The sequence below is a fragment of the Ammospiza nelsoni genome, chromosome 3, assembly GCF_027579445.1.
Source record: "Ammospiza nelsoni isolate bAmmNel1 chromosome 3, bAmmNel1.pri, whole genome shotgun sequence".
Taxonomy (NCBI): domain Eukaryota; kingdom Metazoa; phylum Chordata; class Aves; order Passeriformes; family Passerellidae; genus Ammospiza; species Ammospiza nelsoni.
Window position 1 is genome coordinate 100,106,443 of NC_080635.1, and position 17,566 is coordinate 100,124,008.

The window sequence follows — 17,566 nt, forward strand, 5'->3', positions numbered from 1 at the left end:
CTTGCTTATTAAAGACAGCAAAATCCCAGCAAATCTAAGATACAGTTTTGAGTGCTCTCAGTAATTATTTAAATAATGTTGCACATATTAAAAAAAAAAAAAAAGGAAAACCACTGTTATTAATGCTGCAGTCAAGCACTCAGAAGCTTAAAAACAATTAAGGTAAGATCATATATGAACCCCTAGTCTGGCCCTCTCAAATACATTTATTTAATTACAGAAGATTTCTTCCCCCATCCCATTTTTAAGGATAAACAATGCTCACATAAATGAGCAGAGCCTTACTACTTTTCTTACTGCCAAAGACCTTAAGTCTAACCTTGGATTCAGCCTCAATACCGAATTACACATTTTATTATTGTTTCTTCTGCAATAAAGCAGAAGGGTCTGATTACTTCAGAAATTACTGCTTATCTCCAGAACTGCCCCACTAATTTAAGGACTGGAATGGATTTTTATACACCGAGAACTGAAGACAGAGAAATTAGAAGTATTAATTAGTTTTGAGTACAGTCTGAAGTGGCTCAGGACTGTTGAGAAACAGAGTTCCACATAATTTCATGTATATTTAAGTACAAGTGTTTACAGACTTAAGTTGAAACTAACTTGTAAGATCAGATTCAAGAAAATCACATTCAATTTTATACCTGATTTTGAATAATCAGTAACAAAATACCTTGTTTGACTACCTTCAAATTTTTAAGGGATCATATGACAGAACAATATAGGGAATTAATCAGTTTTCTACTGCACTAATTGCAAACTCTCACCCCATTTTCCATGAACATTTCTGCTACATGCTAAGGAATGATGTTAACACTGCCACCATTTACGTGTCACATTACACAAGCCACTAAGTCCACAGCACAAACCAGTCTAGCATACGACAGGAATGTACAACATACCTCTTGAGGGAGCAAAGCAGTTACACATTGAAAGCATCCAAAATTAAATGTTACATTAAAGCCTGTTTTCCATGCCATGCTTTAGCCTTAAGCTACAGTAATTCTGCTTAAGCATTTCTTCACTTGAATTTGTAAATATTTGTGTATATATATATATAATATATATATACCCTTTACATGCAATTTCATTCAGCTTGTTTTATGTTGTTCCATCTGCTATCCTATCTTCACAACTTAAGTACTGTTGAAAACTACCAGAATTGTTACAAAAGAGGAAAAGATTTTCTGTTCCTAAGAGTCATGTCTAAACAGAGAAAGAGTTCAGAAGTTGACTTTCAACAGACATACACTCATACAAATTTTTCCTCATTTACTGAAATCAACTGAAGTCAAGCCCAGTCTCAAGTTTAGAGTTCAATGAACCAAGCTTCCATCACTAATGTGTTAGAGCTCTTAACTGAAACACAACCCTCCTTACCCGCGATGAATTCTGTAAAGAAAGCAAAATCTAATCTATGTACAGCAATTGCATTAATAATTTTAAGTAAAAAAAATCCAGGCATTTTACTTGTAGCTGCTTTACAGACTTCTCCTATTTTCATGGGTGACCAAATCAGAATTCTTAACTTGGATAATAATCTGTGTTAAACCAGTATTTACATTAATCAGCATAATGATGAGTTACAGAATATATGAAGATTTTGTCTTTGCCATTGTTCCTATAATCTAGCCCATCTTGGCAACAGAAACATTGATGACTTTGGATGTCATTCCAAAACATCTCATTTCTTCAGTCAAATGAAGCTGTATTCTATTAAACAAAATACCTTTTAACCCAGTTCAGCTTCCACAGGAAAGATGATCCAAAGTTTTATTTTACTGCTTTAAAGATTGTATTATATTACTTTAGGCATTTTAAAATCATACAGTGCTCTTTACAATGAAGCCATAACTTCTCCAAAAGCAATCCTTCAGAAATCTCACTGACTGATACAATGATCCCACCTCACTGTTTAGAAAGGAAGAGATCTATTAACCGAAGTTTAACTCTAAGCAGATATGAGCATCGAGCACCTCAGCTGCCTACTAAGAGCATCTTCTAGTACTTGTCAGGAAGTTTAGTCACCACTTTGGAAACTCAAATAACAGATCTTTGCTCACACATTTTTTTGGAACGTCTTGTTTGTACATAGCTTCAGTTTTGACAATGAAGAATTCTATCACATTATTTTTACCTGAATTCTAATGGTATTGATTCAAGTGTTCTCTAAGCTTTACTAGTGCATATCCTCTTCTGTTTTACTGCAAAAACAGCTTCAAGAATACTAAGTAAGCAAGCTGCTTTAGTTCTGGGGACAGCAAGTCACAAGTAAGCTACATGAAAAAATACTGTACTTTCTACCATTAATTTTTATCCACATTTATTATGAGTAAAACAAACAGCAAACATTACAGCAAAGGGGACATTCAGGCCCAGATTTAAAAAAAGGAAGAAAACAGATGCCTGACTAGATTCTGAGCTTAGGCACCTCCAGATTGCTGACAGTACACAAAAGTAAGTGAAAGTGATGAGCATTTCAGCAAACTTCGTAAGTGCATTTCAGTCTTTATTTAGATGTTTTAAGCTCTCGCACTAGATTTTACAAGCTGGTGAACACTGGCAAAAGTATTTCTCCCACAGAACTATAACCACACATTCCCAAGACAGTATAAATATATGGTTGAACTAACATTAATACACATCACCATTTTATCAATTACATAATAAAACAAATTATCAAGTATCCAAATATTAAGTTACGCAGCTTGAAAGGCATACAAAATATTACAGAGGTCTGCCCAAGTCATAGCAGAAACTCAAGAAGGAAAAATGAAAAGAAAAGAAAAAGATCACACTTTCAACAAAACAATAGTTGGTAAACAACTCTCAATAGGTACAGTAAAAGAAAACTACAAGATTTTTCAGAAATTTTCTGATTAAGAATTTTTAGCTACAATAACAAAGCATTTCTACGTTTTAAAAAAATATTTACTAAAGTAAAGGGCATATTCTATACTTCCTGCACAAGACAAAGGCAACATTTTACTAGAAATATTAAATAGCCCCTCCCAACCTTTTCAGGCCCTCTGTTAAGTTGCACATGAAGTGCCAACATTAATTTTACTGTAAGGCTTTTTGTCTGGAGACATTAAAGACTTGTGTGCTTCTGTACAATTTAAAAGATATTCTACATGAATAACCAGAGTAATGACTTGTAATATGGAGAGGTTCAGGTAACAGAAAAGTACAGATGCAGGGGTAAAAAGTTGCTGTAATTCATAGTATTAAAAAGACAGACTGTGCAAATCTTGATAATTCTAGTGCGATTGTGGGAGACAAAACATACCGTGAGCAGGCAAGACTACTTTAGAGGCCATATTCTTCAATATTGAAATGACTGTAGAAAAAAAGATAGTAAGGTCCAGATAAGCTGGTAGTTCTCACATCATCAGAACTATGCCCATTTTAAGGAAAAATGTAGCTGATATGCTGGGTATTTTGGCACCTAATCTCTCTACAGATTGATTTATTTTAGTACCCCAATTTATAGTAGTTGAAACTAGGTCAGTAAGACTCAATGGCATGATTAAAGGATATTTGATCTGATAATTAATGAACAAGGAGACAGCTCAGAAACAGGGTACAGCAAAAACATTTACTGGGTCTCCGTAGACAGATATTTATCTAAACATAGAAGTTGCATTTCTACTGAGCCTTTAGCCTAATAAATACTCCTAAGGAAGCTTCCTTTACTACTAAAAAATACCAGACTGATGTCTTTGGCATGCAGTCTGCTTAATTCTAGTTTCCATCCTTTATTTCCAAAGAAGTACTATAGGCTGTTGAGCTTTACTGAATACAACAATTATTTCGGTGACCGTTGGAGTCTTTAAAGCGCAGGCGCATCTTGGGGCGGTATTTCTCCAAGTACAGAAGTTGCTTGCTGTTGAAAGCTCCACGCCGCTTCCTAAATGGAAAAAAACAGATTTGAAACAGAACATTACTACTGCCCAGTGCAATAATATCACCAACCAGAGAAAAATATTTTTAGGTCACTTAAAAAAAGCCACTTTTAAGTCAAGGCTGTAACCAAAGTAGGGATAATTGGAAGTTAAGCGCCAAGAAAGAGGGTGGTAGCTTCCTTTCACAAATACCTCACTGGACCACATGCACAAAGGAGTACATAACATTTCAGACAGTGTTCTAGCCTATGATAAGCAAAAGCCAGAGATTTTACATTAGGATCTTTAGAAGAAACTTTAAAAGGAAGCTATAGAGAACATGCAAGATGGTCTTCTTGAGAGCTGAAGTTATTCATTCTCTTAAAACAATTATGAAGAATATGACAATAGTAAGAAGGTACATAACATTTAAAGTCCCCATAATAAAGATGCTGAACAAAAATAAAGCTTCCTTTGTTTTCTCAAACTGTATATATGTGAAAAAAAGGTACATGTTGGCTGACTGGAGTATGTACCTGGCTACCTATTCCTCATTTCATATACAACCAGTACAAGCTAAATTTAATTCTTAGAAGCATGGCAATTATGCAAGTGTTTTGTTATTGTTTATAATGGATGCAGCTTTTTTAAATTTAGCTGAAACCTGAGAAATTAAAATACTGAGACTAAAACTCTCTCCTCCAACTTACATACATTGATTAAAAAAATCCAAGGACATATTTGCCTTCAGAAGACTACAAGAAAAGACAAAGGTATTCTGCTTTTCATATGTAAAATAAAGAGAACTCTGCAAATCTAACAAATCTAACTGAAGGTTAGGGGGTTTGTTAATGGTTGTTCTGGTTTTTTTAAACCTCCTCAAGTAATTATGTATGGATTCTGGTTTCAGCAGAAAAATATCCATTCCACAGATCCAAATCCTACAACACTGACTGTATGCACTCCAATTTCAGATGTACTAAATTAAACACCTTACCAAAAAAACCCAAAAAAAACCCCAAAAAAACCCAAAAAAAAAAACAAAAAAAAAGAAAAAAAAAGAAAAAAAAAGAAAACAAAGATAATTCAGAATTTCCTTCAGGGCCAACATAATGAATCTTGGGAACAGCTACATGTTAGTATCACACTTACTGTCTTATGAACTGCACTGCATCTTCATACTTCATTCCACATTCTATCAGTGCAAGAGCAACTAAGACTGGAGCTCTGGTTAAAAAAAAAAAATCAGTTTAGCTTTTGTCAAAGCGTACTCAGAAAAAAAAATTACTGTTTTTTGCATATCTGATGTTTCTTCACTGGAAAGGCAGAAAGGGCAGAAGGCATTCCTACATTCACTGAGACACAATATCACCTGGTTTTGAGTTAGCCATTCTCATTAAATAGGGGTTTAAAATAACTCTGGTCAACCTGAGCTTTGTTCATCTGATTTTAGGTACACGAGAGGATAACAGAAGTAAAATGCAAGTAATCTTTAAGCATTTGTTTCAAATCAATTGATTCTGAGGAAGAGTTGCATTTGGGTTTTTATTCTCCAAAATGAATCACCATTAGAAGCAGTCAGGATGCCAAAACAAAAGTCAGAAGAGAGGTCGAGTTCAGTAAGAAGTGACAAATCCCACACTAGTGTCACAAGTTTTGGGAACAGATGCAATCCACAGGCTACTACACTCCCCTGAGGATTTACTTGTTTGCCATGGTGTTCCTCCTTTGACAGAATCAATTTTCAGTTACAAAAGCTTGACTTAAATCAAACTCAAATACATTAGGAATTTATAACTCAAAAAAACCCCACCAAAAACCACAAGACAAAACCTCACGCCACACACTAGCAACAGACTAGTGCATATTGTAGTAACTTTAAGTGGTTTTGTATGTTCAGGGATTTAAAAGGAAACTTACATGATAGAAAGCTAGGACTGACTTCAACTAATTAACTACCCCATTTTGAGGAAAAAACAACCTGTATCATTCTAAGCAGCAGAAAAGGACTTGTTTTGGTAACATTCATCTACAAAGTTCACTACAGTGAATTTTGTTATGTGAAGCCATAATGCAGTGGAGAAGCCAGGCTTAGGGACAACAAGACCAGAAACCTCCATTTTATATTGGACATGCTGTAATCCATGGCTAGAATATAGCAACTTCTTTTGGAACAGATCTAGTTCCCAAGTAGTTTAGAACAGCAGTAGAACCATTATTTTCTCACAACTGTTGGAAGTCTATTCAAGATAGTGGCAGCAGACAGAAGGAACAGGATAAGAGAAGAATATTTAGCAATATCCCTAAAATTTTTCATATCACTTAGAAATGTGACAAACAGCTTTGGGACTTTAGAAAACACTTTTCATCCCCCAGATAGGATGTGGACGAAAGCTGGTCTTGATGTGCCAGAACCACCCACTTGTTTGTGGTTAACAGTTACAATGCCCTTGGTTCAAGGAGACTGGCAATACTGCTGAAATGGAGATGGAGAGAAAGCAGACAAGTCACAAAACCCCAAATCTATTAGGTAAAAACAGACAAAAAATCTCAATGGGGCACTCATCAACATACTCGGTGCAAGAAAACAGTTGTTAACTTAATTCTGTAGACTTCGTGAGAGCTTTGAAGCATCATCTCTTGACCTAAAGATCTTCAATAAATACAACAGTTTCCTGCCATCTTAACTGCATTTAAGCATGAGGTCATTCCAATACTGGATCCATGCCTATTTTACATTTGCCTCAAGTAAACTTTTGCACTAGATCTTAACAAGTCTGGCAAGGGATGACAAATTCAACAAATCTTTAAAACTTCACCCACCTTCCAAGACCAGCAACACAGTGTACAGCAATACAACAACCAGGTTCTTCACGAAATTTAACTTTGAGGAGGTTTAGCCAATCATCAACAATCTGGTTGGATGGTGGAGCACCGTCATCAAAGGGCCAGTCCTAGAAGACAGGGTGACAAACACATAAAGAAAGAATTCTTGTAAGCTGTACGTACAGGCAAAAAAAAAGGAGGGGACACAATGGACAAAGAGCTGACAGCTGAGGAAACCACTTAAACTTACAATTTTCTAATAGTCTAACTACAGCAATACTACAAATAGATTCTTCTCAGTTTTCACTGATCACATGATTTAGCTCCAAACTGAACTTTTTTTCCTGACAAGAAAAGATGTCTCCATATCCTTTTCCTCCATCAGTTGCTGAGTGAATACACTCATAAAGTGGTGTCAAATAATCTTTTTTTTGGGGAAGGGGGTAGAGTGAACAGCAAAATGTGTTGGTTCCAAACGCTGCTTCCACACTACTTACCAAAACCTGAATGCCTTCTTTTTCCACCGGAGCAGTGTCATAAGTAGCTTCACACACTCTCACCACTGTGGTAACACCGTATTTCTTAAGTTCCTAAGGAGTGGAAAAAATGTTGTAATAGTTCACTTTACCATTTAATTTTCTTAATAAACTAACTTAGTAACTCATTCCAAAATTCTCAGTAGCAAAACTCATGCAAATGCTTGCCATCCTGCAAAGACACAGAAAGGTGAAATTACTAAAAACTTGTGTGCTAACACCAGATACTTTAGGCTTTTCTGCAAACATAGTCTTATGTGCAGACTAAGTTTGGTTATGCTGAATCAGACTTTTTTCTTTTAAAATCAGATCCTGATAAACATTGATTAGTCCAAGTAGTCCATCTCCAAATGATCATTCATCTTAAAGGAACATGAAGCTTCTGGTTTGCAAAACTACATACTTCACTAAAAGCATTCTGAGCAAAGTTCAAATCTTCCCCCTCTCTCTCTGCTTAAAACAACAGGTTTGTTAGACCACTTACTCCTAAGAGTTAAAAGCACAGGACAATAAATTATTCCAGTTCCTGAGCTGTCATGACAAAATTTAGCTTTCCATTTTGCTATTACCCTACATTAAAATTAATAATAAAAAAAAAATAGCAATCCTGCTTCATTCTCCCTGCAACAAATATCATTCAGACTGCCACTGCCAGGGTAATGACTGAAGCATAGCCTAAGCAGACCTGATCTATTTGTGAGAATACAAAGGCAAGCAAATGTTATCTCACTCTGCTTCCTGTAAATAATCTTGCACCAAATACAGAATTGAGGTGTAGTACACCTAAAATCTTGCTAAGGAGGGACTTAGCAAACTTGGACCTTCCCATGAAGTAGCTCTGCAAGGGACTTATTAGCATACACACACACACTTTATACAACCATACACTTTATAGTTCCAACATGCTAAATACGTGGTTTAGTTGATAAATTCAACACTAGCAATATATGCCAAGCCACTGGCTTCAGTCAGTAGCATGCACCAAAGCACTTGAAGTAGCTTCAGCAGCTCTGAGTGCAGACTAAGCCTATTGCCACAAATGTCACTCTCGAAGACGCTATGACACAGAGGATCCTCTTAAGCTACACTAAAACCACGATCTGCTAATAGCGAAGGAAGCTAGGCAGTGAAAGCATATTGCAATCCTGTTACTAGCTCCTAAGGTTCTGACCCACACTATGTATCACTATGCAGGAAGTGCAATGAAATGTTACACCACTTCAACCCAATCTCAATGTGAGCTCCTACCACTAGGAGATGTTTGTATTGCTCTGTACATAACTCGGCTAGATAATTCCCGTTTTCAGACCTAAACAATGTACTTCATGTACTATGCACTAGACAGTATAATTATTACTTCACTCTCAGAATCACATTTGTGAAAGCCAAAGTATATGTGATTTGCCTGCAGATTTGCAGATATCTACAGATCTTCAAAGCAAAGCACCAGTATTTGAAAGGAAAAATCAATATACAGTCTCAGTACCTCCTCATATGGCTTTTACAGTAGTTATTAGCTAGTAAATATATATTTATTTATATATAAATATAGCATGCTGTTCAGGGATTAAAAAATACATCAGTAAGAATTCTGTACCGGCCTTACCTCTATAAATTTGTTTAAGGTTGCATTGGTTGGATTATGTGTGATCAGGAATCTCATGTTCTTGTAGGTGATTTCCACAGGAGCTGGGCGGTTCATTCGGGCCATATTGATTTAGTTACACATGCAACAAGATTATGAAAGGATTAAAAAAAATTCTAATACAGAAGTGATGTAGAGAAACTGAAGTCTACTTCACTATACTCCACGTGAAATTCTCAGTGCTTGGAAGTATGATGTTGGGAGCAATGGGAAATGAAATGAACCTCCTAACAAGAAGCAGCAATTCTTCAATCCAGTAATACTGAGGCAAAAGAAAGGCAGTGCACTGAGGTTTACCCCATCCAGGTCTGAATTCCGTTGGTAAATGCTCTGCCGGTTTCAATTCAACACTTCTTATCCTGGTCAACCACTCTTAGGGGGGCTTCTTGGTGGAGTAGTAATGGATTTCTACAGTTCACTTGTCTGCATAGAGGTCGTGCTGTGCCTGGCAGTAGTCTCCACTGCCCTTCAGAAACTCCATAAATGTGTGACCAAGAACACCACAGAACTGCTGTAAAGAGAGGGGGGAGAAAACCATAATGAATACAGGTGAAATGAGGTCTTAAGACATCAAGCTTTAACAAATGAAAAAAATAAAAGCACAACAACTAAGCTTTATTAATAAACCTTATTTCACAAAGTTTATTTTTTATTCCAAGAATTAATTCGGTTTGTGCAAGAATCCTGTTAACTTTTTAGCATGGATTAGAAAATAAAAAATTAGAATTAAAAAATTAGAAATCTAGAAAACTAGAAATTAAATACATTTACTTATTACAAACTTCCATGTAGGGTTTTTGCAACACCAAATCCTGCAACGTATTAAAATACCAATTTCAGATGTGCTAAACACAGCAGCAAGTTTAAAGAACCCTAGTATTTATAAAAATAAGGTCTTCCAGGATACCCATACAACTGCTTTCTCCACTTTGAATTGAGAGACATCACAACATCTACTAAAGTTACAGTACCTAAAGTTAGAGAAAAAGATGTGTATAAATCCACCTGACTCAAACACTAGGCCCTGAAAGCAAATGCAGTCTTAGTGGCCTAACAACACAATGTGGGCTTTTGAGGCACACACATTTCTAACTAAGGAACATTTCACATACTAAAGGCTGAAGGCCAATGGCAATCTTCATATCTTCAACAGTTTTTTTACACCATGACTTCACTAATATACACAGAAAGCAGTGATGCTCTAGCTAAAAACATACACAGGCAAGTTTCTTGAACAGGTCATTCCTGTCCACTGGTATGCTGCTTAGCTATGGTTGAATTTATATATATAATTACTGGAAGAAGCAACCAGGAATTAAGATAGCACATGAACTGTTCCAAATTGTGTATTTATTTGCAGATGTTGCAAATGAACCACCCATACGTGCTTTTTACACCTGTAAAACCTTTACAGCAGATAGATGCATTAGGTTTTGTGCCCAGTTACTCTACCAGTGCTACTGCTCATACCTGCCTAGGGCACAGAAGGAGAGTTCTGTTTTCCAAAATAGAGGTACAAGTTGAACCACATGTCCACTAAATATACTTAGGTATTAGAGAGAAACACAATCAATCCTACAAATATTTAGCAGAAGTTATTTATGTTGATCAGTCAACCTATTTTCATGTTTTCAGACAGCTTCCTGGTAAGAGTTTTAAAGTGCGTGTTAAGTCACAGGCATGGCTTGTAAAACACAAAACTAAGAAACACACAATAAAACCCCAAGCTGCTGCTAACAAACACGAGAATAAAGTTAATAGAAAGAAACTAAGATGACAATTTCACATGCATTTTGATGCCACTTCAGAGATACTTCCATCACCTGGTAGTGATGCAGACTACAGGATTAAGTTTGCCAGCTTCTTGTAAAAAAAGCTACTTCAGTATTTACCTTTAACAACTTGACAGAGAGCAAGAACTCTAAACATAATAGGCGTGGAAAAGGAGTAAGAAGGATCCTCTTAAGTCAAAGGTCAACAGAGTAACAGGAACCAGAAGAATTCAAACTCGGAGGAACTCCAAGAATCATCATCTGACTCACCAGCCATGCCCTAGCAAGGTGGCAGGAGTGCATTTAAAAGCCTCCTAGGACCAGATCTAGGGAACAGCTAAAATAGCAATTGAAAAAAAGAACTGAAGGTAACTTATTTAAAGTCACTTTCAATTAGTTTAAGAAGCAGAATGACAGAAACGGACAGGACAGCTTTAAGCAGATATAGCTGCACAAGGTCTTGTGCTGCTTTTTGCACTGCACTGGCAGATCTCCTGTCGATCTCTTCTTAAGACTGCTAAGAAGAATCATAGACAGCCCCTTGCTCGGCTAAAGGATGAGGGAGTGAAGGCTGTCAGAAACAAAAATGCATGCAAGTGAGCTTGAGGACACAATGGAGTCATTAGGGTAAAAATCTTTCAATTGGCAAAACGGAGCTTTTAGGGAGAAAAGAACATTTAACGTGAAAGAAGTAACCAGGTTTCATCCAGTCTTCTAGGCAGGCTGCCCTTAGTCTGCAACTAGGAGTATCAAGATACCAGACAAACCAGTAACCACAGAAAAGGGCAGGCAGTAAACGATTAGTTAAGTAAAACAATCCTTCCTTTTAATGCAGATTGCTAATGACATTTTAGAAACTAAGTGTACAGTTCAAATTCTTATACAAAGCAGAAGCAAGCAGATTACGCAACATTACATTTGAGTTCCCTGTGTTATTAACCCTTACAAAGGAATTAATTCTGTTAATTAGTGACTTAACGGTCAGTATTAGACACATCACAACCTTAGTAATTCACACATCTAAGGACCTAACCAAGCATGTACTTAAACCTCACTGTTTGCCTTGGCAACTACTGCTGCCACACTGCGGAGGACCAAAGCTCACAGTTTCCTTTGATGTGACTGCCATCACTTCTCACCAATTTAGCAGGAAAGTTTCACAGACCAACCTTTAGGCAGAAACACATTGTACTATCCCAAGACAGCTTTGCCAACCTAGTTTATTCTGTTCTGGGAGTCAAATGAAAATTAAAGATGAGTAGTACACGGGCATGCTGTTTCTGTTATGCAGTTAAGCCAGAGTATGAGGCTTCACCCAGCTTCAGCAAAAAGAGCTGGAAGATAAGAAATCTGCTAAGAAAATAGTATTGCAGTAATTACGATGACCTCAGGCTTTGAGGGAACTCAAATGATGTAATGAGCTTTCAAAAGGCCTGGAAATACAGCTTTAAAATTACTATATTGTCTCATACAGTTTTGGTAGTAAGCTATCAAAACAGTCAAGACAGTGCATGAAAGCAAAAAGTTGCAAAAGTGAAATTCAGACACGTAGTGTTGAAGGCAGAAGGCTCTTTAACACAGTAACACCAACTCATGTGTTTGTACCATCAAGTTGTGTATGTTGAACCAGCATGTTCTTTTCAATTTACATATAAATTTTCCTTGAGGAAATTTAACACTGAAGGATTTTGGAAAAAGTAGCAGTTTCCATCCCAACAGAAAGCCCAACATTAGACTGTTAGAGCCACCAAAATAAACTTGGAAAACAAAACTAGGGCTAATATGCCAGGACCCCCTCTTGAGGGAAGGTAACCTATCAATTATATTTGCATTAATTATGACTGTATGATCCACTACAACTCAAGTTACAAGTTAGAGAATAAACTGTTCCAAGGCATCTGGAAAAGAAAGGCTTTAATTCATGCCCTTCTCGGTGACAGATCTGTCATCACTGACAAGCAGATTCTCATGGCTGTTTATTTGGGGCTTGAAATAAATCACTCATGTCTGACAAAAATGGTTTACAAAAGTAATCTATTTGTTCATTACTGATATGGAGAAAGCAGAGAGATGCAAGGTTATCCCACACTGTTGACACTGGTTCACAACTCGGTAGCGTCTTGAAAAGCATGCAAACAAAAGCACTTCTTAACACAGTTAAATGACACTTTACCTTCAGAAGATGTGCAAGATTGTTCATGGTTACTCAATCCACCTGCTCAGAGTTTGAAAACATTTGTACCCAGAACCAACTTTGTGGTCTCACAATCTCTTAAGTCAAGACCTTACACACACTCACCTACTGAAACCACAGGACTAACACTAGAAAACTAAAATAAACTAAGTTTCACAACAATCTGAGAACACCTGCGAAGAAGTCCAGTGTTCTAACTTACTACCCAATAAAAAAATACTAAATGACAAACACCTCCAACTTCTTACTATTCAGGGCCTCAGTAGCAACTGCCAGAGCAGACAGGGAAGAGGGGCAGGGAAAGGGGTACAAACTACACAAGGTAGAGGCACACCCTCATAAGGTACTCCTGACAAGATGCTCCTCCTGTCTACTGATCACATAAATGCCTGTCCTTATGATATCCAGTGATAACCCTGTCCATTTTGGACCATGGAAAGCGACCCACTACCTGTGAAAATACATTCATATCTCATCAATGGGAAGGGAGAATCCAACATGCTCTGTGCCGGAAGGATATTCTTGTGGTTCAAGAAGGGGGAAGAAAAAAATTATCTCAAAACTTCCTGTATAACAAGTCATTGCAACTTTTAGAGATGATGAAACCAAGGCCATGTGATTTGGTTCAAAGTTCTTCTGCTTGGACCACAAAAACAACATGCAAAGAAGCCTTAACAGATATTGGAAAAATTAGACATCACAGAAACTAATCCATCCTGTTGTCTAGCACTTCCTCCTGCGTTTCTAAAAGTAAGGAATCTCTAAGTGACTTAACACTATCACTTCAATAGCAAACTATATAAATCCTGTCAAAAACCAATTTCATTACGTTTTAAGCAATAACATGAGATATACAGTACATACAGCAATATATGTCTTCATGTATTTAATCAAGTTTAATTAAGTAATCAATGCCTAGCAATAGTGCAACTGTGAAGACAGTAATAAGGACTTCCATTTAACACAGAATATTTTCTTGTATTGATCCAATAGAGTGAGTTTTAATTTTTTGAAGAAGGTGACAATCTGGTGTTTATGGTTCAGTAATATCCTTATCAGGGTCTTCTGGTTAATGTTTAACACAAGTGATTGCCTACAGTCAGTCTACACGCTGGGACACATCCAGCATTCTTATGTGGCATGGATTTTGTCAGAACAGGAAAGTTTCACTTAATAGAAGCTCTTAGATAAGACTTACTTCTATTTATTTACTGTCTTACTGACACATTTAGTTTCAGTAAAACAATGACATCCTGTTGCCTTGGCTCTTGTTATCACACATTTTTATTTCGCATTCTTTTATTTCCTTTCATGGTTGTGCAATTAATAAACAGCACCTCTGTATTACCTCTTCCCCCTGAAACGACTCTGCTCTGTTGAGACAATTTCAAAACTCTTTGCTGTTTCCATCAATGGAATAATATGAGCTGACATTTAGGTGTAATCTTCAGGTTTCCTGATTTGGCAGTTTTATGAGATTACAAAGAGACAGGGTTCATACTTCTGAGTCACTGCTTTCGAAAGACTCAGCAGATGCAGGTAGACATATTGGAAAGCTGTCTCCAGGAGAAATAAGAAACACCAGATTACAGGACCTTCATGCTACCCAAACTGTACAATTGTCAGCTCATAATACTTGCAATGTGCATGGCTGGCTAACAGTGAGCAAACAATCCTGCTTCTATTGTCCTACACGACTTGATTTTGTTCTTTGTCTTTCTTGCTTCCCTGCTTTTGGAGGGCATAGTATCACCAGCAAGCCGTGCCTTGTTTGATTTTTTTCCTGCCTAAATACACACTGTGCCCTATAGTCACAGATGTTACTCGGCAGAGGCACCGAGATTACTAGGTGAGTCTAAAAAGGAAAAACAAACCAAAGAGAGGCAAGCGAAATCTTCCAAAGCTGAACTGCGATCCACCTCCAGAAGGAAATGCCTTCCTTGAAAAGACAGATGGCAAGGTCTTGAAAGCAGTTTCGGTCAAAATTAAGGTAGTTGACGGTATTCGTGAGCTTTTGAGGCTTGTTACAGAAACATCCGCTTCAACACGTACCTAATGACTCGTCTGCGGACTTTCCCTGCCGAACAATGTCGGCTGCACACCCGAGTTCGGGCATACCCCACCTCTACTGCATAGAGCTCATTTTGGAAAGGACTCACGTCCTCGCTCGCAGCCGGCACTGACTCCCCGCCCGAGCACGGCTGAGACAAAGCAGCCGCCCAGCCGCCCTCGCCCCGGCCGCAGCCGCGCACGTGGGGCCGCGGCAGGGGACGAGCGCCAGCCCAGCCTGGCAACCAGCCTGGCAGCCGGCCGCCACGGGCAAGCCCCGGCTTGTCCGGGCAGCCCCGGGCTACGGCCGCCCCGCAGCCGCGGCGTGCCGGGCTCCCGGCCGGTCCGCCCCAATCTCTCTTCGGTGCGGAGACACTGTCCCGGCCGTGACAGCGCCCCACGGGCCAGGCCGGGCCGTCGCCCCGACTGCGGCGGTCACGGGTTCGCATCACGCCTCGATCAGGCTCCCGACGCGGAGCCATCTTGTCCCCCGGAGCCGCCGCCCGGCTCGGCTTCCCCCCGGCAGGGGGCTCCCGGCGCGGCCCAGGGCGCGGAGGCGCTGCCCTTCCCGGCGGGCGGCCCGGCCTGGACGGACCGGCGGACTCCGCCGCACGGAGCGCGGCGGGGAGAAGGCTGGACCGGCGGGCGGGGCAAGCGGCAGCCGAGCTCACAAAGCGGCTTTGTGCCCGGGCCGGGCCGCCCAGGAGCTGCGGAGAGATCGCCACCTCCTCCTTTCTCGGTGGAAGAGGGAAGAGGGGCGCCAGCAGGCGGGGGCAGGAGAGGGGCGCCGGCGGGGAGGGAGGCCCAGCCGTGCCGCAGCCGGGCGGGCTCGGCTCCCCAGCGGCCCGCCCGACGGGAGCCGCAGCCGGGCGTTTCGAGAAGCCGCCCGCAGTCGGCGCGGCCCGGGCGACTGAACAAAGAGACAACATGGAGGAGACGGGGGAGAGGCGCGGCAGCCGGGAGGCCAGAGGGGCGAGGGGCCAGGGCGGGGGGCGCGGGCGAGCGGCACTCACAGGAATATGGTTACTCATTGAAGACTGTAGCCTGATCATACAGCCGGGGTGCGGGCGCCACCGCCGGGGGCAGGAGGAGCAGAACCAGGAGGAGGAAGAGGAGGAGGCGCTGGAGGCCGCGGAGCTGCCGGCGGGGGTTCGGCGGCGGCGCGGGGAAGGACCATACAGCGGCTGCGGCGGGCGGGCGGCTCTGCGGGCGGCGCCGGGCGGACGCGGCTGCACCAGGAGCGACACTCGGCGCCGCCTCCCGCACGAGCGCCCCGGCCCCGCCCCTCGCTTGCGTCACTGACGAACGTCGCGCCCGCCCAATCAACGGCGCCATCGGCGCGTCTGGGGCGGGCACGAGGCCGCGGGGGGCGGGGCGGAGGCGGGGCGGGCGGGCGGGCGCGAGAGGCGGAGGCGGCCGGCGGGAACCGGTTGGTGAATGGGGCCGGCACGGGGAGCGCTCCTCGGGGCCGCGCCGGGACACCCCGCGCGCCCCGCCCCGCCCGCTCGCGCCGGTGCCGGCGGCTTCGCCGGGGAGCGCCTGGCGCGAGCTGCGGCTCCCGCGGGACGCAGAGTTCCAGAGCCTTCCCCGCGCCGCCGGTGCGGCCCGGCCGGCTGGCGCCCGCAGCCCCGTGCCCGCCGTGACGGGGCGAGGCGAGGCGGGAGAGCCGCTCCCGCGCGGGTCATAGGACGCGGAGTGGCGTGGCGCAGCGCCGGCCCCGCGTGGCGTTAATCCCTCCGCCCCTTCGCCCGCGGGCTGCAAAACCGCTCCGGCGAGTTTAATACCGGCAGGAAGCTCTTGGAGCGTTCTGCTCGCAGATTACCCCGAGTCTTTTAAGTCGAGATGGAAACGGCGATTGTGGTGCTGCAGACGGGAGCGCAGCCCAGTAGGCCAGCGGCGCTGTGAGAGACAGCAGCGCTCGCTCGGCCTCGTGCTCCCTCTGGCTCCCGGGGTTCCCCAAAGGCAGCCCTGGGCTGGCGGGGTGCAGCCGGCGCTGGGAGGCACCGCTGCCGCGCCTCGGGGATAGCGGCGTGGCCGGCAGTCAGGGCTGGACACCGGCAGCCCGGGAAACACCTCGATGTGGGTCACTGCCAGCTTTGGGAAGTAACAGCCTATTTTTAGCTTGGGTTCGTCTGAAACTGTTCTAGTTGTGTTTAACTAGTTAAGTCGTTCTTCTGCGTGATATTTTATTGCTGCTTTACAGATGATAAGAGCTCGCAGAAGTTGGTTTTTTATATAAAAAATAAACCGCCCCAGTCTGAGTCTCCTCAGGTTACTGTTGCCCTGTACAAAGGCACGGCTGGTTTGTGATTATGCCCAAATGTCCTGGGTTTGTAGAACCTGCATAAGCCATGGCTTGTCCAGCGGAGGTTTCACGGTGCGTGACACGTGAGCGATGTGCTATTCACAGCATGTTTATGCCGTCTTTCACCGCACCTGCCTTCAGGAGGCCGTGAGCTAATCCAACCAGGAGCCGTGTCTCTGCTAGGATAATGTACTTAGCTTCTCCGGGCTATAAATAGACCTGGGCTGTATTTATTTACATTGTGTCAGTATTTACTGACTTAGAGCACCTGTCTGGTGAACTCGCAGCTGCTTCTACTTCTCCATATAAACCTTCTTGAAAACGTGCTCAGAAGGGTATAAAATAAGATCCC

At 41.8% G+C, this 17,566-nt stretch overlaps 2 protein-coding genes across 2 annotated transcripts; both read right to left on the reverse strand.

The window, feature by feature from the left end:
• Positions 1-2,495: 2,495 nt before the first annotated feature.
• PTP4A1 (protein tyrosine phosphatase 4A1) lies at positions 2,496-9,096 on the reverse strand. The gene is made up of 5 exons (XM_059467523.1): positions 8,856-9,096; positions 7,211-7,303; positions 6,711-6,841; positions 5,040-5,114; positions 2,496-3,913 (listed from the first exon to the last, which is right to left on the reverse strand). Exons 1-5 carry the CDS (start codon positions 8,958-8,960, stop codon positions 3,796-3,798), a joined length of 522 nt encoding a protein of 173 aa, XP_059323506.1. The 5' UTR covers positions 8,961-9,096; the 3' UTR covers positions 2,496-3,795.
• A 74-nt stretch (positions 9,097-9,170) lies between these two features.
• Positions 9,171-16,150, reverse strand: LOC132070622 (uncharacterized). The gene is made up of 2 exons (XM_059467524.1): positions 15,923-16,150; positions 9,171-9,405 (listed from the first exon to the last, which is right to left on the reverse strand). The coding sequence occupies exons 1-2, from the start codon at positions 15,959-15,961 to the stop codon at positions 9,310-9,312; spliced, it is 135 nt and encodes a 44-aa protein (XP_059323507.1). The 5' UTR covers positions 15,962-16,150; the 3' UTR covers positions 9,171-9,309.
• Positions 16,151-17,566: the final 1,416 nt, after the last annotated feature.